At 46.8% G+C, this 15,630-nt stretch overlaps 2 protein-coding genes across 2 annotated transcripts; one reads left to right on the forward strand and one right to left on the reverse strand.

Annotated features, from left to right (window-relative positions):
* Positions 1–759: 759 nt before the first annotated feature.
* Positions 760–3,334, reverse strand: PCOAH_00043260 (Uncharacterized protein; the record flags this gene model as incomplete). Its single annotated transcript, XM_020061110.1, has 3 exons — positions 760–2,817; positions 2,916–3,140; positions 3,266–3,334. The coding sequence occupies 3 exons, from the start codon at positions 3,332–3,334 to the stop codon at positions 760–762; spliced, it is 2,352 nt and encodes a 783-aa protein (XP_019916864.1).
* Positions 3,335–8,641: 5,307 nt separating this feature from the next.
* PCOAH_00043270 (Uncharacterized protein) lies at positions 8,642–15,408 on the forward strand (the record flags this gene model as incomplete). Its single annotated transcript, XM_020061111.1, has 2 exons — positions 8,642–15,232; positions 15,370–15,408. 2 exons carry the CDS (start codon positions 8,642–8,644, stop codon positions 15,406–15,408), a joined length of 6,630 nt encoding a protein of 2,209 aa, XP_019916145.1.
* Positions 15,409–15,630: the final 222 nt, after the last annotated feature.

A 15,630-nucleotide genomic window follows, 5' to 3' on the forward strand; every position in this document is an offset into this window, starting at 1 on the left:
CTGCAACTAGACTGACCATGCGTGCAACTTCAAAGACGTAAAGCGGAAGAGAAAAATAAAAAAAAGGAACAACCATTTTGCGAAAGTGTCCACGAACAAGCATATGCATTTACGTACCTCTGTTACTAAGTGTACATAAACCCTTTAACTATAACGCGACATAAAGCCACTAATTTCTTTTGCCCAGAGGGTGTGAAAGGCCCCTCCGCGGAGCAGTCTCCAGGCTTCCTCTTGCGTGTATTATTTTAAAAGAGATTAACAGTTTTTTTTTGTGCGCTTAAAGGGGTGTGCATCGTTCGCGCTGGATTAGAGTGGCGATAAAAATGTGGACCACACTGGCAGGTGCAGTAACAATCACAATTAGCAAATGCATGCATTTTACTGCTCCCCCTTCACCCGTGCGACGCGGAACAGTCCGCCCCTAGCATAGACCAGTTGGCTCAAACCGCCACTATGTGAACACTTCACGGGATGCTTACTCCAGCTTTGGGGTAAGTGCCTCTTCGAAGCCTCATTAGCAAAGGGGCTGGGTAGATCCCCCCTTTGCACCTCCCTCTGTCGTAAAAAATTGATCAGGTCCTCCATCTCAATTCTTCTGTCGTCCATGCTGTTCCTCAGTTTGTGCACTTTTGGCGTGTTCATATTTTTCTTGCAAAAAAAATTTTTTTTTTTTCAGACAGTTAAGAATATTCTTCTGGTTTACCATAATTCCGTTTTGCAGCAGAATCGTGTTGTCCTTCCTAACCGTGAAGCATTGTTTTATGATTCGTTGTACGGAGTGGTTAACCGGGTGGTGGTATCATTTGGGCTCCGTCCCCTCCGTGCGTCACTTGGGTTTTTTCTCTTGCGTGTTGTTTTTCCCGTGTCACTGGCACGGTTGGTGCAGCTTCCCCAGTTGTCTGCCAGTAGGGGCGTGATATGTTTTTGGATCTCTGCTGACGGGGGTAATTTAATGTAGTCCCCCCTGGTTGACTCGAGGGGCTTGTTTTTTGCTATGACCACAGGGGCTATCCCGCTGATCATTCCAGAGGTCATCCCATTGCTTAGCTTCTTCCTCTTCCCCCGTGCAGGTGAACAACATTGTTGCCTTCTCCATTTGGCAGTTTTGCGTTGTCCCTGTGGTAAACTGTCCTTTATGGAGTTGTTTGACGTGGTGACGTTGCCCACCTCGTGGAGGACTCGATCGGTTTTCATTTGTTCTACCCCCCGATGATCATACTGGTGGTGAACTCTCCGTTGTGCATTGGGTACGTTACCTTCATGTGCATTGGGTCGGTTACCTTCATGTGCATTGGGTCGGTTACCTTCATGTGCATTGGGTACGTTACCTTCATGTGAATTGGGTTCGTTCCCCTTGTGTGCATTGCTCCTTGCCGTCTTCCTTCTCCTCTGTTGATTTATCGGGATTAGCAACAAGCAGTGGTCACTCAGCAAACTGTATTTTCCCCTGGGGAGACAGGTACCTTTATTTTTTTTAAGGTGAAGCAGTATTGCATTGCTGATGTGAACAAAGTTGGAGAGTAATTCCTCTACGGAGTCCACCTTCAAGTCGTTTCTTATATCGAACGTCTGGATTGGTTCCCCCTCCTCCGTTGCGGAGCTGACCTCCTCTTCCTCTTCCTCACTTTTGCTTGTTTCCTTTTTTTCATCGAAGCGCCCCTTTTGGAGGCTCCGTTTCCCATACGCCCTGTTCATCCTGCACGACTCACAGTTTTCATTGAACAACAAATTGGGCAGGGCGTCCTCCATGTGGTCATTACCTGTGGTCATGTTTTCCTTTTTTCCTTCTCCACTTGTAATGCCTCTACTTGGTAAAGGGAGCCAGTTAGTTGGCCCTTCTGTTGTGTCCTTTGGGGGGGCACTCCCTTGTGCGTCTGCCCCCTCAGCGGGGGAAGCATATCCAACTTGAGGGTAGATACATTGGCTTGTCTGCATTTCTGAACCGTTCCAGTTGATCCATTTAGCAGTATCCATGGGGAGCCTTCTCCCATCCGGTATATCTCTTCCCGAACATAGATGCACCACCTTCTTCGGACCTTCTTTCGGGGGGACTCCATCGCAGCTTTGTAGCCTTTCCCTACTCCAGTTATATTTCCCCCCGTTCTGTGTGCACTCCTGTCGTTTTCTTTTCCGCCCCGCTGGCACCCGTCCTCCGTTGCTGCTGTTCCCATTATGCGGTCCATTCGTTCCACTTTGCTCTTCGCTCAACTCCCTTTTCACTCTTGTTCCAACTTTGTCTGTTTCTCCCTCACAGTTGGAGCAATTCGGCATGGAGCACCCCCCATTTAAAATCTCATTGAACGTCCCGCCGCTCTGTCCATAAATCCTGTGGATCTTTAGAGCCTCCTCGAAGACACCAAATTCATACGATAACTTCCACAACATATGGATGTTAAAAAAGGGAAGGTTTGAAATACACGCAGGGGGCTTCAATTTGTGTGTCAAGATATTTTTGCAAGTGGAGGTTTTCTCTCTGTATACTCTCCGGATCAGCTCCAGCATGCACCTCCTTCCTTTGGCTCCCAACTGCATGCAAAAACCTGGGTAATACTTTAGTCCTTCCACTTCTCCTTTACCTGCTATATTTTTTCCGTGCGCTATGGTGGGGTCACCGTCGTGGGAAGTGTCAACCCTTTGTTGCGTTTCCCTGTTGGGAAAAACGCCTTCTCCGTTTGGCGTGACCAGTCCATTTTTTGCAGCCTGTCCAGTTAGTTCTTCCCGTTTTGGTTGTTCCGTTTGCTTGTTACCCTCAGTTGGGTGTGCTTCCTCTCCAGTGTGCAGTCCCTGCGGGGGAAGGAAAAGCATCTCTCTCTGTCCCTGTGTAGGGTGCACGTGGACGTAGGTGTAGGTACGTAAGCAGGTAAGAAGGTACGCATGTAAGCAACCCTGTTGTATCGTCACTTCTGCAGTCCCACCTGGTTCGTGCGTGCCCTCCGCTGGAGGGAAATTCGCATGATGATGTCCAGGAGGTTCTTGGCGTGCCGGAAGGTTTCTTCGCTGCACCGTTGGTAGTGGGCATTGCCCGCAACGTAATTCTTACTCTCGTCGATAATGTAATTTAGAGCCGGTATCGGTACATTCAAATTGAGGAAGAGGTTCTTGTTCAGTTTTGGTGCGTCCCCTTTGCCATCGTAGTAACGCTGCAGGGAGGGAGTGGAATGGAAAAGCAATAAATGAAGTGAGACGTATCAAATGGAGTCACTTATAGTGTGCAAACAAGCAATACGGAAAAACGTACTGAGGTGAAGTGCCTTTGGAGACTTACGCTGAGGCTTCTGGTACTTTCCTCCAGACCATTTCCGGGAAGGTTGAGTTTTAAAATCCCATCCACCATTTTGGAGTAGAGGTTGTGGATCGAGTGGACAATTCTGGAGAGATGGATGAAGAAGCACACCCACGTGCACGCAGAAATGTACCTGCGTAAACACGCTTGGGAAAAAAAAAAAACTGGACAAGGCAGGGCTCCGTTAGGGGGCGAGAAACAGCTGAGACATGCACGTAAAACGGTTAAAGGGGAGTCCAAACAGTGACGACCCTTCGACTTGTTACTGATTCGTTGGGTGCATATATGGGAAGACGCCACCTGTTAGAGTGCACAGGTAGAGGTACTTCCCTATGTTGGTGCATTCTCTTCAACCTCGCCGGATCAGTGGACTTGTTTTTCTGTTTTATTTTTCTGCTTTATTTATTTTTTTTTTCTGTGGAGCGATGATCCGACGGATTACACGAGTGGGCGACCTGCTCAATTCGCTGGCGTGGGCCAAAGGGAACGTGTAGCAGCTGCTGGGGGTGAGCACGAATGGAAAGCGGCAAATGGGGGGGAGAGGCAAACGGAGGGCGGAAAACGAACGAGCACAAACACGTTCGGGGTGTCTACTTGGGCGAGGCGATTAACGAATGTGCACGACGGAAGACGGGGGGAGGGCGAATCAAATTACGAAAAATGGAATTGTAATTAGCAGTGGGGAGGAAGCAGGAAGAGGTCATGGAAGAGGTACATTGAAGTGGCACGAAAACTGCGCGTTGGACAGTGCAGGTGTTTTCATGACTCGGGGATCAGAGTGGAAGAGACAACTACACAGAGGAACCCTTGTCTGGGGAACCTTCGTAAAAGGACAACCCAAGGGGGGGGAAGTAGAAGATGTTAAAAGGTGGAAGAGTAAAAAAAAAAAAAAAAAAAAATTAAATGAAAAGGGTGCATGTAGCGGTGTCACTGGCAGAGGCAAACGTTATGTGCGTGGTGTGGATTGTAACTATGTCAGGGCGAATGACTCAGTTGGGTGGGAGAGATTGGAGCAGCATCAGCACGAGAGACGGTTATGGGGTCACGTGGCTATGTGGTTGCACGGCTCCGTGGTGAGATGATACACTATGGAAGGCAAGCTGCACCTCAAATGGAGGACAAACTCTGTCACGCGGAATGCGGTTCGGCTGAGCTAACTTGACGGATGCTGGGGAAAAAAATGGAAACCTTCGGAAGACGTCGCTGTAGAATCGAGCAAAGGGTGGGTAGATTAAGGCGGGGGCCCAAGGGGAAAAAAGAAAATTATGTGGTGCGAAAAAGGAAAAAAAAAACTACAAGGTGAGAGACTCGGGATTAATTAGCAGCGCGCGCACAAATGAAATGGGTAAAGTAAAAACAAACAAACGAACAGACGAACAAACGAACGAATGAACAAACGAACAAACAAACAATAGAGGGAGCACAAACACATAAGACAAACAGGTGCACACATTGGCGTGTCTGCCAAGCGCCCTCATTCACAAAGGAAAGGTGGCACGACCCACAAGGTAGTGGTCACGTTGGTAAGTACACACATGGTGGGCGCAAAGTGGATGGATCACTGATGCATCACTGATGGATGCTTTAAAAAACGTATGAACATGTGCAGGTAATTTTAAGCATTCGCCTTAACACAAATGAGAATGCGTTCATGTGAAGGGGACATACTTAGGGGTTGTTACGACGTTCGAAGGAATACTTTATTTTAACTCTATTAAGCGGTGGGGAAAAGAAAAAAATAAAATAATAAAATAATTAAAGGACAAATGTTTGTGGGTGCAACAAGAGACAGGAGTGTTTTTCCTTCACGCCTGAGGGTTAATGTTTTGCATCTCTGAGCTCGCTTCCCCTAGTGCAGCTGCACAGGTTAACTCGCTCCTACGTTTGATGTCTGCTCTACCGGTTCGACTTAGGGGGGTTGCTTTAGCTGCTTCTTTGGATGCCCCTCTCCCCTTTTCACTTTTTCGCAAAGGTGAAATGGCACAGCTTGCTTTCTCTTTCGTTGCGATTCAGCAGAGCAGATTTGGACAGAGCGACCGCCACGAGCAGGACACACTCTACGTTGGGGGTTGGAATGTACGAAATGAAAGAAGGGGGACCACTGAAGGTGAAGGTGCATGTCCACCCCCCCCGAGGTCGAACCTCACGTCACAGTCACAGCTGCAAGTTCGGAGGTTCTTTTTCTTCCCAGTGAGGGGCAATTACGCATCATGTAGCAACAACGTCGTAGTAGGGGTATTCCCTGTAGTTTGGGGAAGGATTTGTTAACCTTTTCCCCTTTTCTCCTTTTCACGTTGCTGCTCCCTCACAATAATCCGCAACCATAGGGAGATGTGTGAGTGGCACACCCAAATGGGGTTAACGCGAGGGAGGAGGATACTCAAAGGGGGACGTTTTCGAACGAGCAAGCGAACTCCACCGAAGGAACTCGAACAGGAACATCGTCCTGGTAGAGATGCTCACACAGGTTGGTCCACACATCTACAAGGACGATTTAAAGGAGTGTACTCTCAGGGAAATGTTGAAAAAAAGAAAAAAAAAAATCACTTGTAGGTCTCCTAAAAGGTGTTGATTCATTCACAAGAACTTTGCTTTTTTTAAAAAAAAAAAAAAAAAGTAAAATGACACATGAGGAATCACAAACTTGTGATGACCTGATGTGTAACAGTGTGTTTTAAAAAAAAAAAAAAAAAAATTGGTACACCTGAGAAAAACTTTACAAATAGTAACACAACTCAGAAAGAACACTTAATAACCGGTCGATGAGGCAACAGAACAGAGACTAAGGCTCTCGACCTGCATTGGAGAAGAGGCCACGAAGAAACGCATGCCAATCCATGCACGTGTCCTCCTCAAAATACGAGTGCGCGTAATACAGTGTGGTGATGTGCCTCTCACAGCAGTTGCATTCGATTCTTGAATTTCTCACGAAGGCGCATTCTGGAGCGTGCATGGGGGTATGCACACCTAAATGGAAACTGCTGGCGTGGGCACAGATGCAGGAGGGAGTTGCACAAATTGCAACGCTGATTCGCTCATGCATGCTCATGCGCTTTTTAAAAGGACATCGCGTCACGGCAGAATGGGCCGAAAGGATGCACTGCTGCGGCACCTCCCTATACACACACACCCTTCGTCGTATGCATAATAATTAAGTGCAACGTTTGGAAGATGTATGTTCCAACGTCGAAGTTTTCGGGGGGTGGTGTTACACATGGGTTCTCTTCCGCAGAGGTCACCGAGGGGATGACGCTCTTCAGCGTTTTTCGTGTCACATCGGGTAGTGCTCTGTTGTGCATGTTATCACTGCAATCAGGCGTTGCTCCTTTTTTTTTTAACCAACGCAACGTGATTCGCGTAGGCAGCACGACCAGTCGAACCCGTTCGATGCGCTTACTAAGTGAGTGTACGCGTGGGGGAAATCGAGCCTCTAGAAAAGGAAAGAAAAAGAATAATCGGAGGAGGAACAAGAAAATTTGTTCTTTTTTATATCCAGTGTATGAACGCTCCCCCTTCGCATTCACCTGTGGGGTTACACCATTCACGTCCTCCACGTGACGTCCATGGTAGATGCAAAATCATCGCCACTGCCATCAGGTGGTAACACCAGGGGATGTGCAGAACAAAGTGCAGCCCATTTTCGTTCTTTCCCTCGATTGAACATTTGTCACGATGATCGGAAAAATAAAAAAAAAAATTCTTTTTGCATCTTTCACGTTTCTCATCTTTTTTCTTTTTCTTCCTTTTAACGGTTGCACAAGTAAAGGGGCAGAGCGGGAAAATTTTCACCCCCGCGCGACGATTAGGAGTTCCCCAGGAAGAAGATGACCACCTCGTTTTTGTGCGTTTACTCTCCCCCCACTGTCTAATGATGCTACTCCTTCGCATGTGTGCAGAGTTGCATATTAAAAAAAAAAAAAAAAAAAGATCAATGTAAAGGCAAGCCCCACCTTTTGCCAGCATTGTAACAACTCACGTCCGCGAAAAGGACAAACAGCCATTCATGCAAACGCACATTCTTACGTTGGTGAGAGCATACACCCAAGGGTGTGTGTATTTCCCATTTTCCCTTTTTTCTCACAAGAGAAAAAAAAAAAAAAAGGACTCGAAATTTTCTATGCATAACATTAAACGGATAGGTTAAGTTTTTTTTTCTGGCACGGGGTGGTGGTCGTCGCTCCGGCAGTATGCACACAGATGGTTTGCTGACCCAGTTGGGTGTTGTAAGGAACGAAGCAGATTTCTTCTTTTTGCCTGAACGGGTCTGGGGAAAGTTGGGGGGATACATACACCTCTGTGCTTCTTCCCCTGGGGGATGTCCACCAAAAGAAGGGTAGCAAGCCAGATGGTAAAAAGGGTAGCGAACAACCTGGAGCAGTCCTCCGTGTGGCTCACCCCCCAAACGCAATGATCACTCGACACCTTGGAACATAAAAAAAAAAAAAAAAAATGATAAATGAGTAACCCCACGCGGGAAAGTGAACGGAAAAACAAGGAACACGCGATGAGATTAAAAAGTAATTATCATCCCCCTTGTCCACGTTAGGAAAAGCCCGTTTCTCCACCCCGCGCGAGAAAAAAAAAAAAAAAAAATCCTCCTGGAAAATAAAAAAACATGGTACACCCTTTCAAATCAGCTGTTCACACCGCTCAACTTTAAATTTCCTCTCCCCCTTGGATTTCGCAAAAGCATCATCGTTACACACCTTTTGGGTATCGCTTTATTCGTAAGAAGCCGAACTCGCTTGGTGATTAAGCTGCAAAACGTTTGCGCTCGTTGCACACCTAGAGGTTTTTATTTGTCTGTATAATCGACATTTTGCAAATCGCGAAAAAAAAAAAAAAAAAAAAAAAAAAATCATACATATATACATAAATACATGCATATATACATGCATGCGTGCGTGCATACTTACATACACCCTTGAGTGCATCCCTGCTCGTTTGCACGGCGCAATTGACGCAACGAGATTGTGGCTGGGGGAAGTAAGACTAGTGGCATTTTGCTTGCTTTGACTACACTCTGACGTTGAGGAGAGAATAAGACAGTCGAATGGGACTCTTCCTCCAGATGCTATTCTACCCCTTTGAGCAAGACAATAGGCTTTGCACTCAAGGGGAACGCAAAAAAGGACAGGATTGAAAGTCTACTCCTGTGAATATTCCTATGTGTATATTTTATACTTTTTTTTAATTTCCCCACGTGAGTTCTAACAAGCGTTTTTATTTATCACTATTCTTTTTTTTTTTTTTTTTTTTTTTTTTTTTTTTTTTTTTTTGTTGGCTAGCCACCGGCGCGTTCCTCCTCTACGCTAGGCAAAAAAAAATGTAGCATGCGAAACTCCAATGCAGGACAACATGGATGAGGCGAAGCAGCCGTCCGAGCTATGCAGTGGTGGACAAATGGGTGAACAAAGTGGTGTACCGAGCAATGATCGAAGGGGAGGCTTCAACTTCGACTTCTCCTACGAGAGCATCCTGAACAACGATATTGTGAGGCCCCAGGAGATCGACTGTGGGATGTCCTGTGCAAGCTCCTTCTTTGAGGGCAGTGATCGGGTCGCCCTTGGGGGGGACTACGCTACGGAATCTTCAGGTGACCCAGCAGTACAACAAAAATGCGAAAATTCTGCTCCCCCGAGGAGCACCCGCAGTACCAGCGCCCTGGATTTTTCATTCCAGAGGGACCCTGATGAGGGGGGTTCTCTGTGGGGAGGGCAGAAACGGGGTGCAAGCAACCACACAGGTGGTGATAACATACGTGGTGATAACATACATGGTGACAATACACGTTATGACGACGCAGTGTCTGCTAACGTGGGAGAGGTTCACGGGGAGGAGAGGAGTGAACCCCAATGCGTAGACCACCTGATCGGATACGAAGACCTCCTAACCAGTGAAGCGCCCAAAGGGGAGGGACACCTCCTCGTTGGTACAAATAACGCACAAAATTGTGATGCGTTTAAGGAGAAGAAAGAGGAAAACACACGTAATGAGTTAGCACCTGATGAGGAACGTTCCCAAGTGGGTGCATCCACCACCAATTCGGGAGGAACGTGCATAATAACTCCCTCCATAACGACCACAGAGAAGCAGGGAAAGTCGTACAAGTCAAGTCCATCTATTAGTTCCACCAGAGCTAGCGATGTCAGTGAGGCAAACGAAATATACCGATCCCTCCAGACAGAAATTGCAGCGTATAAGCTGGAGGTGTTTCGCTTAAAGTCGGAGGTACAAGTGAAGAACAGCTACCTGCAGAATGAGAGGAAGAAGAATGAGGAGTATGGGAAGATATTGGAGAGGTTTCTACTAGAACCAAGTAGCTCTTCTAAACGAGGTGATGAGTGCATGGGATCACTGAACCTACTCGAAGTGGAGAATAAAAAATTGAGACAAGAATTAGCCCTCAAGAGCAGCGAAACTATTGAACTGAACAACTTAGTGAATAACCTAAAAAGTGAGAAAGTCATCTTTATGCATTCTTTACAAAACGAGTTGGAAGTCTGTATGAGCAAAGAAGCAGAATCATCCCTCATGTTGCATGCACAGACGAAACGACTAACCAACGCGAATAATTACATAACTAAACAGAACAAACAAATAGCCCAACTGAAGGAAGAGTTAAACAAACTGGAGGAGACTTACGTCTTGCACGTTCACAAAATGGAGCACCAGATCAACCAACTGGTGGAAGAAAGAAACGAATTCATTTCTACAGCCAAACGGTTAGAAGTAATAAACCTAGAGAATAAAAAAAAGGATGAGGAGCTATCCAAGTATAAGCAGAAGTGTAAGGAGTTAACTGAAGAGCTGAATGACTTCCTTAGGATCGTTTCAACAGAGAGAGAAAACAAGGGTGGCAACTTTGGTGGGTTCTACCAAGATGGGAATAGCATTTCATCGTTTACGTCCCTGAAGGAAGGATTCCTCGAGGGAGGAAGTCACCTCAAGGAGGAAAACTCCATTTTGGCGAGGAAAATAAAACAACTCATGGAACAGAACGACGCCCTCCAGATGGAAGTAACCCAACGGGTGAACGACCTGAAAGAAGTAACGAACCAATTGGAAAGCCACAAGCAAACCATAAAGGTGAAAAGTGAGAATCATGCTTTGCTTCTCGAGAGGTACAACAATTTAGAGAAGGACTTCGAGAATGTGCACCTGTTGTGCATGCAATTGGAGGAAAGGTTCCGCATCGAACAGAGCAACCATACACACGCAAATGGTAACATCATTAGTAATGCCAGTGGAAACGGTGACCACCTGCTAGGCAAGAGCAACTTCTCTCTGAGCGAATTGGAACTGAACCACAGTCAGCAGAGCGAGATCAACATCCAGCACTACAAAATATTTTGCTCTGAGTTGCAACTAGAAAATGAGTCACTCAAGCAGACAGTGCAGAGACTCAAAAGTAAGAATCGGAAGCTCACCACGAGTATGGAACTGCTGCTGCGCGATTTGGTTGCAGCGGGGGGCGGACCGCCTACAGAAATGCATGATAAAGTGGAGACAAAAGTTCAGGCAGTTCCACGTTCTAGCACACCGGAAGGTGCAACTGAGGAGGGAGGCCCGCTCATCACTAACCAAGAGGAGACTCCTCACAGAAGCATAAACCACCTCAGTGGCAAATCAAACGGAGAGAACCCCCCTCCACGTGGAGGACAAAAAAGCGGATACACCCAAACGGAGAAACACCCTATGGAGGAAACAACAGAACAAGGGACGCAAACAATGGAAGGAAGAACCCCCCCGAGTGAAGAAAAAAAGAAGAACGAATACACACAAACGGAAGGACAGGGAGAATCACTCGGAGAAGACCCCCCCGGTCGTCACCTCATCAGTGAAGGGGTAAACACGGAGGAGAAAATATCGACCAGTAAACAGGTCTACACGCATGAGAACAGGTCATTTGTGAACTCCGGCACGAACACCAATCTGGTCGATGTAACCCACGTGGGAATCAACCCAAACGTCATCGACGTAACCGATGTAGGGGTCAACCCGAACAGAATCGATAGCGTAGACCAGGGAACCACCCCAGAAGAAGAAACGAAGAGAAGCAAACACAGAGAAGCACAAACGGAAGAAGTAAACTTACTTGTACGATTCACCCAGACGGAAGATCCTGGTACTGTAAACCGGGAAGTCCTCACAGACCTGCACGGCATTAACAGCTGCAGCGTCAAAAGGATCATGCTTGCATGCAGTTCCTCGAAAAATAAAAAGGTCCAAGTGACAACCACTACGATGAATGCGTTTGCACAGACGGTGGAAACTTCCAAACATGGAAATCACTACAACTGTGGTGCTTATCGGGACGTCCTCTATGATGGAAAAAGAGATAAAAGCACGACGAGAAGAATAAAGAAGAGGCAACATGTTAAGGTGTGTAGTAACTCCCCCTTTTATTCAGACGAAGAATCAACAGGAGAAGGAGGAGACGTTTCATACGAATCGTATACCACCTCATCCACCAGTGAGAATGCACGTTTTAGATGCACGGAGAAAAGGGGGGAAAAAAAAAATTATGTTCCCACCTGTAGAGGTAAACAAAATAATGGAAAATACCCTATACGCAGAAGATTCAAGGGTGATAATCTGTATCTGCATGGGGGAGACCACGCAAATAACAGAAGGAGAAGGAAGACAAATTACAAATATATGAACCCCTCCAGCAGTTATTCCTTATCCAGGGGGAGAAAGGATGACCTGCAAAGAGGCACAGACAGAAGGATCCACAAAAAGAACGAAATAGACGAAGTAGAATCTCTCATAGAAATTTTAAAATATTCCTCAGACAATTATGAGTCTGACATGGATGGTTATGACGGCTATGACGGCTATGACGATTTGGACTTTTGTAGAAATCCGGAGAGCTACGATCACCTCCCTTCAGACTATTCGAGGATTCGCTCCAAACGGTTATCGAATCAACAAAAGAGACACTCCCATAGAACCCATAAACAATTGAGGGACGTCTCTGAGGGGGATTACACCGAAGGTGTCTACCCCCACCATGACAAAACCCCCCCAAGAAGGAGAAACAGAAAAATCAGGAACAGTCTACTATGTAGAGGCTGCCACCCTCAGCGTGTCATCATAAAGGAAAACAAATACATACAAACGGGAGAGTACTTCCTGGAGAGTGAATTTAACTACGACCCGAATGTCACCCCCATGGGTTCACCACCACATTGTAACACAAAAAAAAATATAACCACCTTAAGGAGAAAGATAAAGGAGTATCTAAACGATTACTATGAGACCGTTATAATTTGTGAACATTGCAAGGGGGTCTATGTAGACGTGTCGATTGTGCACCTTGTTCGTGAGTATATTTCTCAAATTACCTTTTGTCACCGTTGCGGTGGTGGTGCATCTAAATGGTGGGATGCTTCCCTCGGTAAGAGCGACTACTTCAGCGGTGACTGCAGCAGCAGGGGTGGTGCTAACAGTGCTGCAAAACAAAAGGTCGATCAAAGAGCAGATGACGCCACTAATCTGAACGGGGACCCCCCCACGGGGACACTGGAATCCTTCCTAATAAAACGCATTCCACTAAAACTGCCTATATGTACCTGCACGTTGGTGAATTTGAAATACAAGAAGGTTCTGATGAGGAAGGAGGAGTCAGCAGTGGGGGCGAGTTCAACACGGTTAACCAACCAACCAACCAAACGGAAGAAGAAAAAACAATCGGAAAAACACCCCCCCAAGAAGGAACTACTGAACAAAGCACTAGACATAATTGGCCACATGAGAGGAGAACTGCACAGAATAAAATGCGTCATCTGTAGTTTTCTCCTTTTAAATGAAAGGAATGAGTTACATAGGATCATTCTTACTTCTGCAAGACTGACTGAGGTGTTTCCCTTCATCCTTAGGAAGTATGCACCGGGGGGAAGTGAGTGCTGCGATGTGGTGGCCTCGTCCGAAGGGCTACTTCGCAGTCAGACGAAATTGTCCCACAGTGAAATGGTAACAAGAGGTGCGTCAAACGACCCGGTGCATCTCATTCAAGAGAACAGCTCAGAACACGCTTCTGTTTACAGAACCCGAACGTATGGGAGTATCCCCCATTGTGCATCTAACAACGGAAGTAGCAACGTGACTGTTGTGAACCCGTTTAGCGATTCTATCTTCGCCTCTACAACCGATGGGAGAAGATCCTTCGCAGATGCGTCCACTTCACAGTACGCGGGGGGGAATACCGAACAGGAGGATGGGACCACCGTTAGAAGCACACTACTACTGGACGCACAAAGAATAGCCAACCATGGGTCGATGGAAAATTCCTCTTATCTCTATTCACCCGAAAAATCAGTAAACCAAGTGAACCAAGTGAACCACAACGAATTGTGCAGCGAAGTCGCCACGAATAAACCACACGACGTCGTTAACCATTCAGGCAATGTTTCCCACTTGGACAATTCCGTTCATCACGATGGAAAGGAGAACGTCACCCTATTTGCCATTTTGTCGGTGCTCCGGTTGCACGAGTTGCACGTCTTGCATAATTTAAAAGGAGTGATGACCTCCAACCGGATTGGTGTTGCAGCGGAAGGGTCGGATAAGCTGGGCAGCAGTTTACCCCCACGTGGGAACCCCGCAGGTAATTTTATCCCCCCCGGCGGGGTAGACTCCTTTTTCGAGTCCTACCGTGTGCAGCACCTGGGAGAGGGAATCGTCAATGCAGACGAAAGGACATCGCTCACCCTAATCATGCGCGACATTGTAAAGAACGTGGAGCAGAAGTGGAAGTCAATTGCGTCCGTGTATCTACATCTGGATGAACCCATAAGTGAGGTTCCAATACAAATGGCAGATGTGTTGAGGATGATACAGAATTACGAAAAAGTGGATCTTTACATGAAGAGGTTATCGTTAAAACGGGGGGAAGACCAAGTGGACGGGGATATACAACTACGAGAAGAGGGCAAATACTGTAATGGAAGACAGTCCTTAAAAGACGACGCATTGATCCTTCGCTTAAAAGCAGAAATAGAACAACTCGCTAAGGAGAAGGAAGCGATGAACAAGACGCTCAGGGAAGCCGTGGACGAGAATGCCAGATACTCCAAGTTGTGTGCACACCTTCAGGAGGGGAATCCCTTGCAGGGGGGGGACGCCTCCATGGGCATGAATAAGATAGACTCCTGCATTAGCAGGATTGAAGAGCTGCACGCCGAAATAGAGGTACTGAAGCAACGGGGGGGGAACGACCGCATTGTAAATTACTCCTCTGGGGGTAGTGATGTCTGCAGTGAGGGTTGCCCCAACGGGGATGCTCAGGAAGACGATCACGGTGACGATGATGATGATGGTGACGACGATTGGGATGACCATTCTGATGACGCATATGCCTACCAGGTGAAGAAGAAAAAAAAGAAAACCCGACCGAGCAACTCCCTCCAAGGGCCACAAATCAACATAATCTACAACGTGATCATAATCTTGCGGAACAGCATCACTCATCTAGTGACCTACGTGCACAGGAAAATTTCAAACAGCGCAAAGCTCAACGTGAACCACATTAGACAACTCTACACCAACGTAGTTAACGTTCTGTTGGACCTTCCAAAAGAGCTAAACCTCACTGTTGTCTTCATTCGAAAGAGGGAGATCAATTTTCAAATGTACTTAAAAAAAAGGAGTCTTACTTTGGAACCAACGGAGAGGCAACTCCCCTCACGCGATTCTGACCACGCAGTGCACGACTCCTCCGACGGAAGTTCGCTGGAAGACAAAGTGACGCAACAGAGAAGGAAAAAGAAAAAAAAAAAAAAAAAAATTATGAACTCACAAATGTATACACTGAGCCAGCTGAGTGAGTGCCATGTGGAAGACGAAACGGCCATCGCGTCATCACAAAAAAAAAGGAAAGGAAGAAAAAAAAAAGTGGTGGAAGGAACTCACTGCTTAGTGGGTCTTGCGGACGTCTCTGATCAGGTTATCCAGCGGAACCCTCGGCGTCTTCTCTTTCCACTTCCCCCAAATTGCAGCGCATAGAATACGCGGCATACGTGACATAACATTGCTTTCGTATTGTTCATGTTTACTCTTCCTCCATTTTCACCATTTTTTAGGACTCCTCGAGCGACGTGTCCCTGCTCTTCGACTTGTAGGGAACAGAGAGGTGGAGAGCAAACCGAATGGGGCGCTACAACAACGGGTGCACTTCGCGGTTGCTTTATGCACACAGTTTCTAGATGCACCCTCAGGGGGCCGACCCTGAACCCTAAACCCTACCACGAACGATAAGCACTCCTTTGGGGGCAATATCCTATGCGCTCTCCCAATATATCTGCCCTATTCCCGCTCTACCTGCCCCCTCACCCTGGAAACTT

This window comes from Plasmodium coatneyi, chromosome 12, assembly GCF_001680005.1.
Source record: "Plasmodium coatneyi strain Hackeri chromosome 12, complete sequence".
NCBI classification, from domain to species: domain Eukaryota; phylum Apicomplexa; class Aconoidasida; order Haemosporida; family Plasmodiidae; genus Plasmodium; species Plasmodium coatneyi.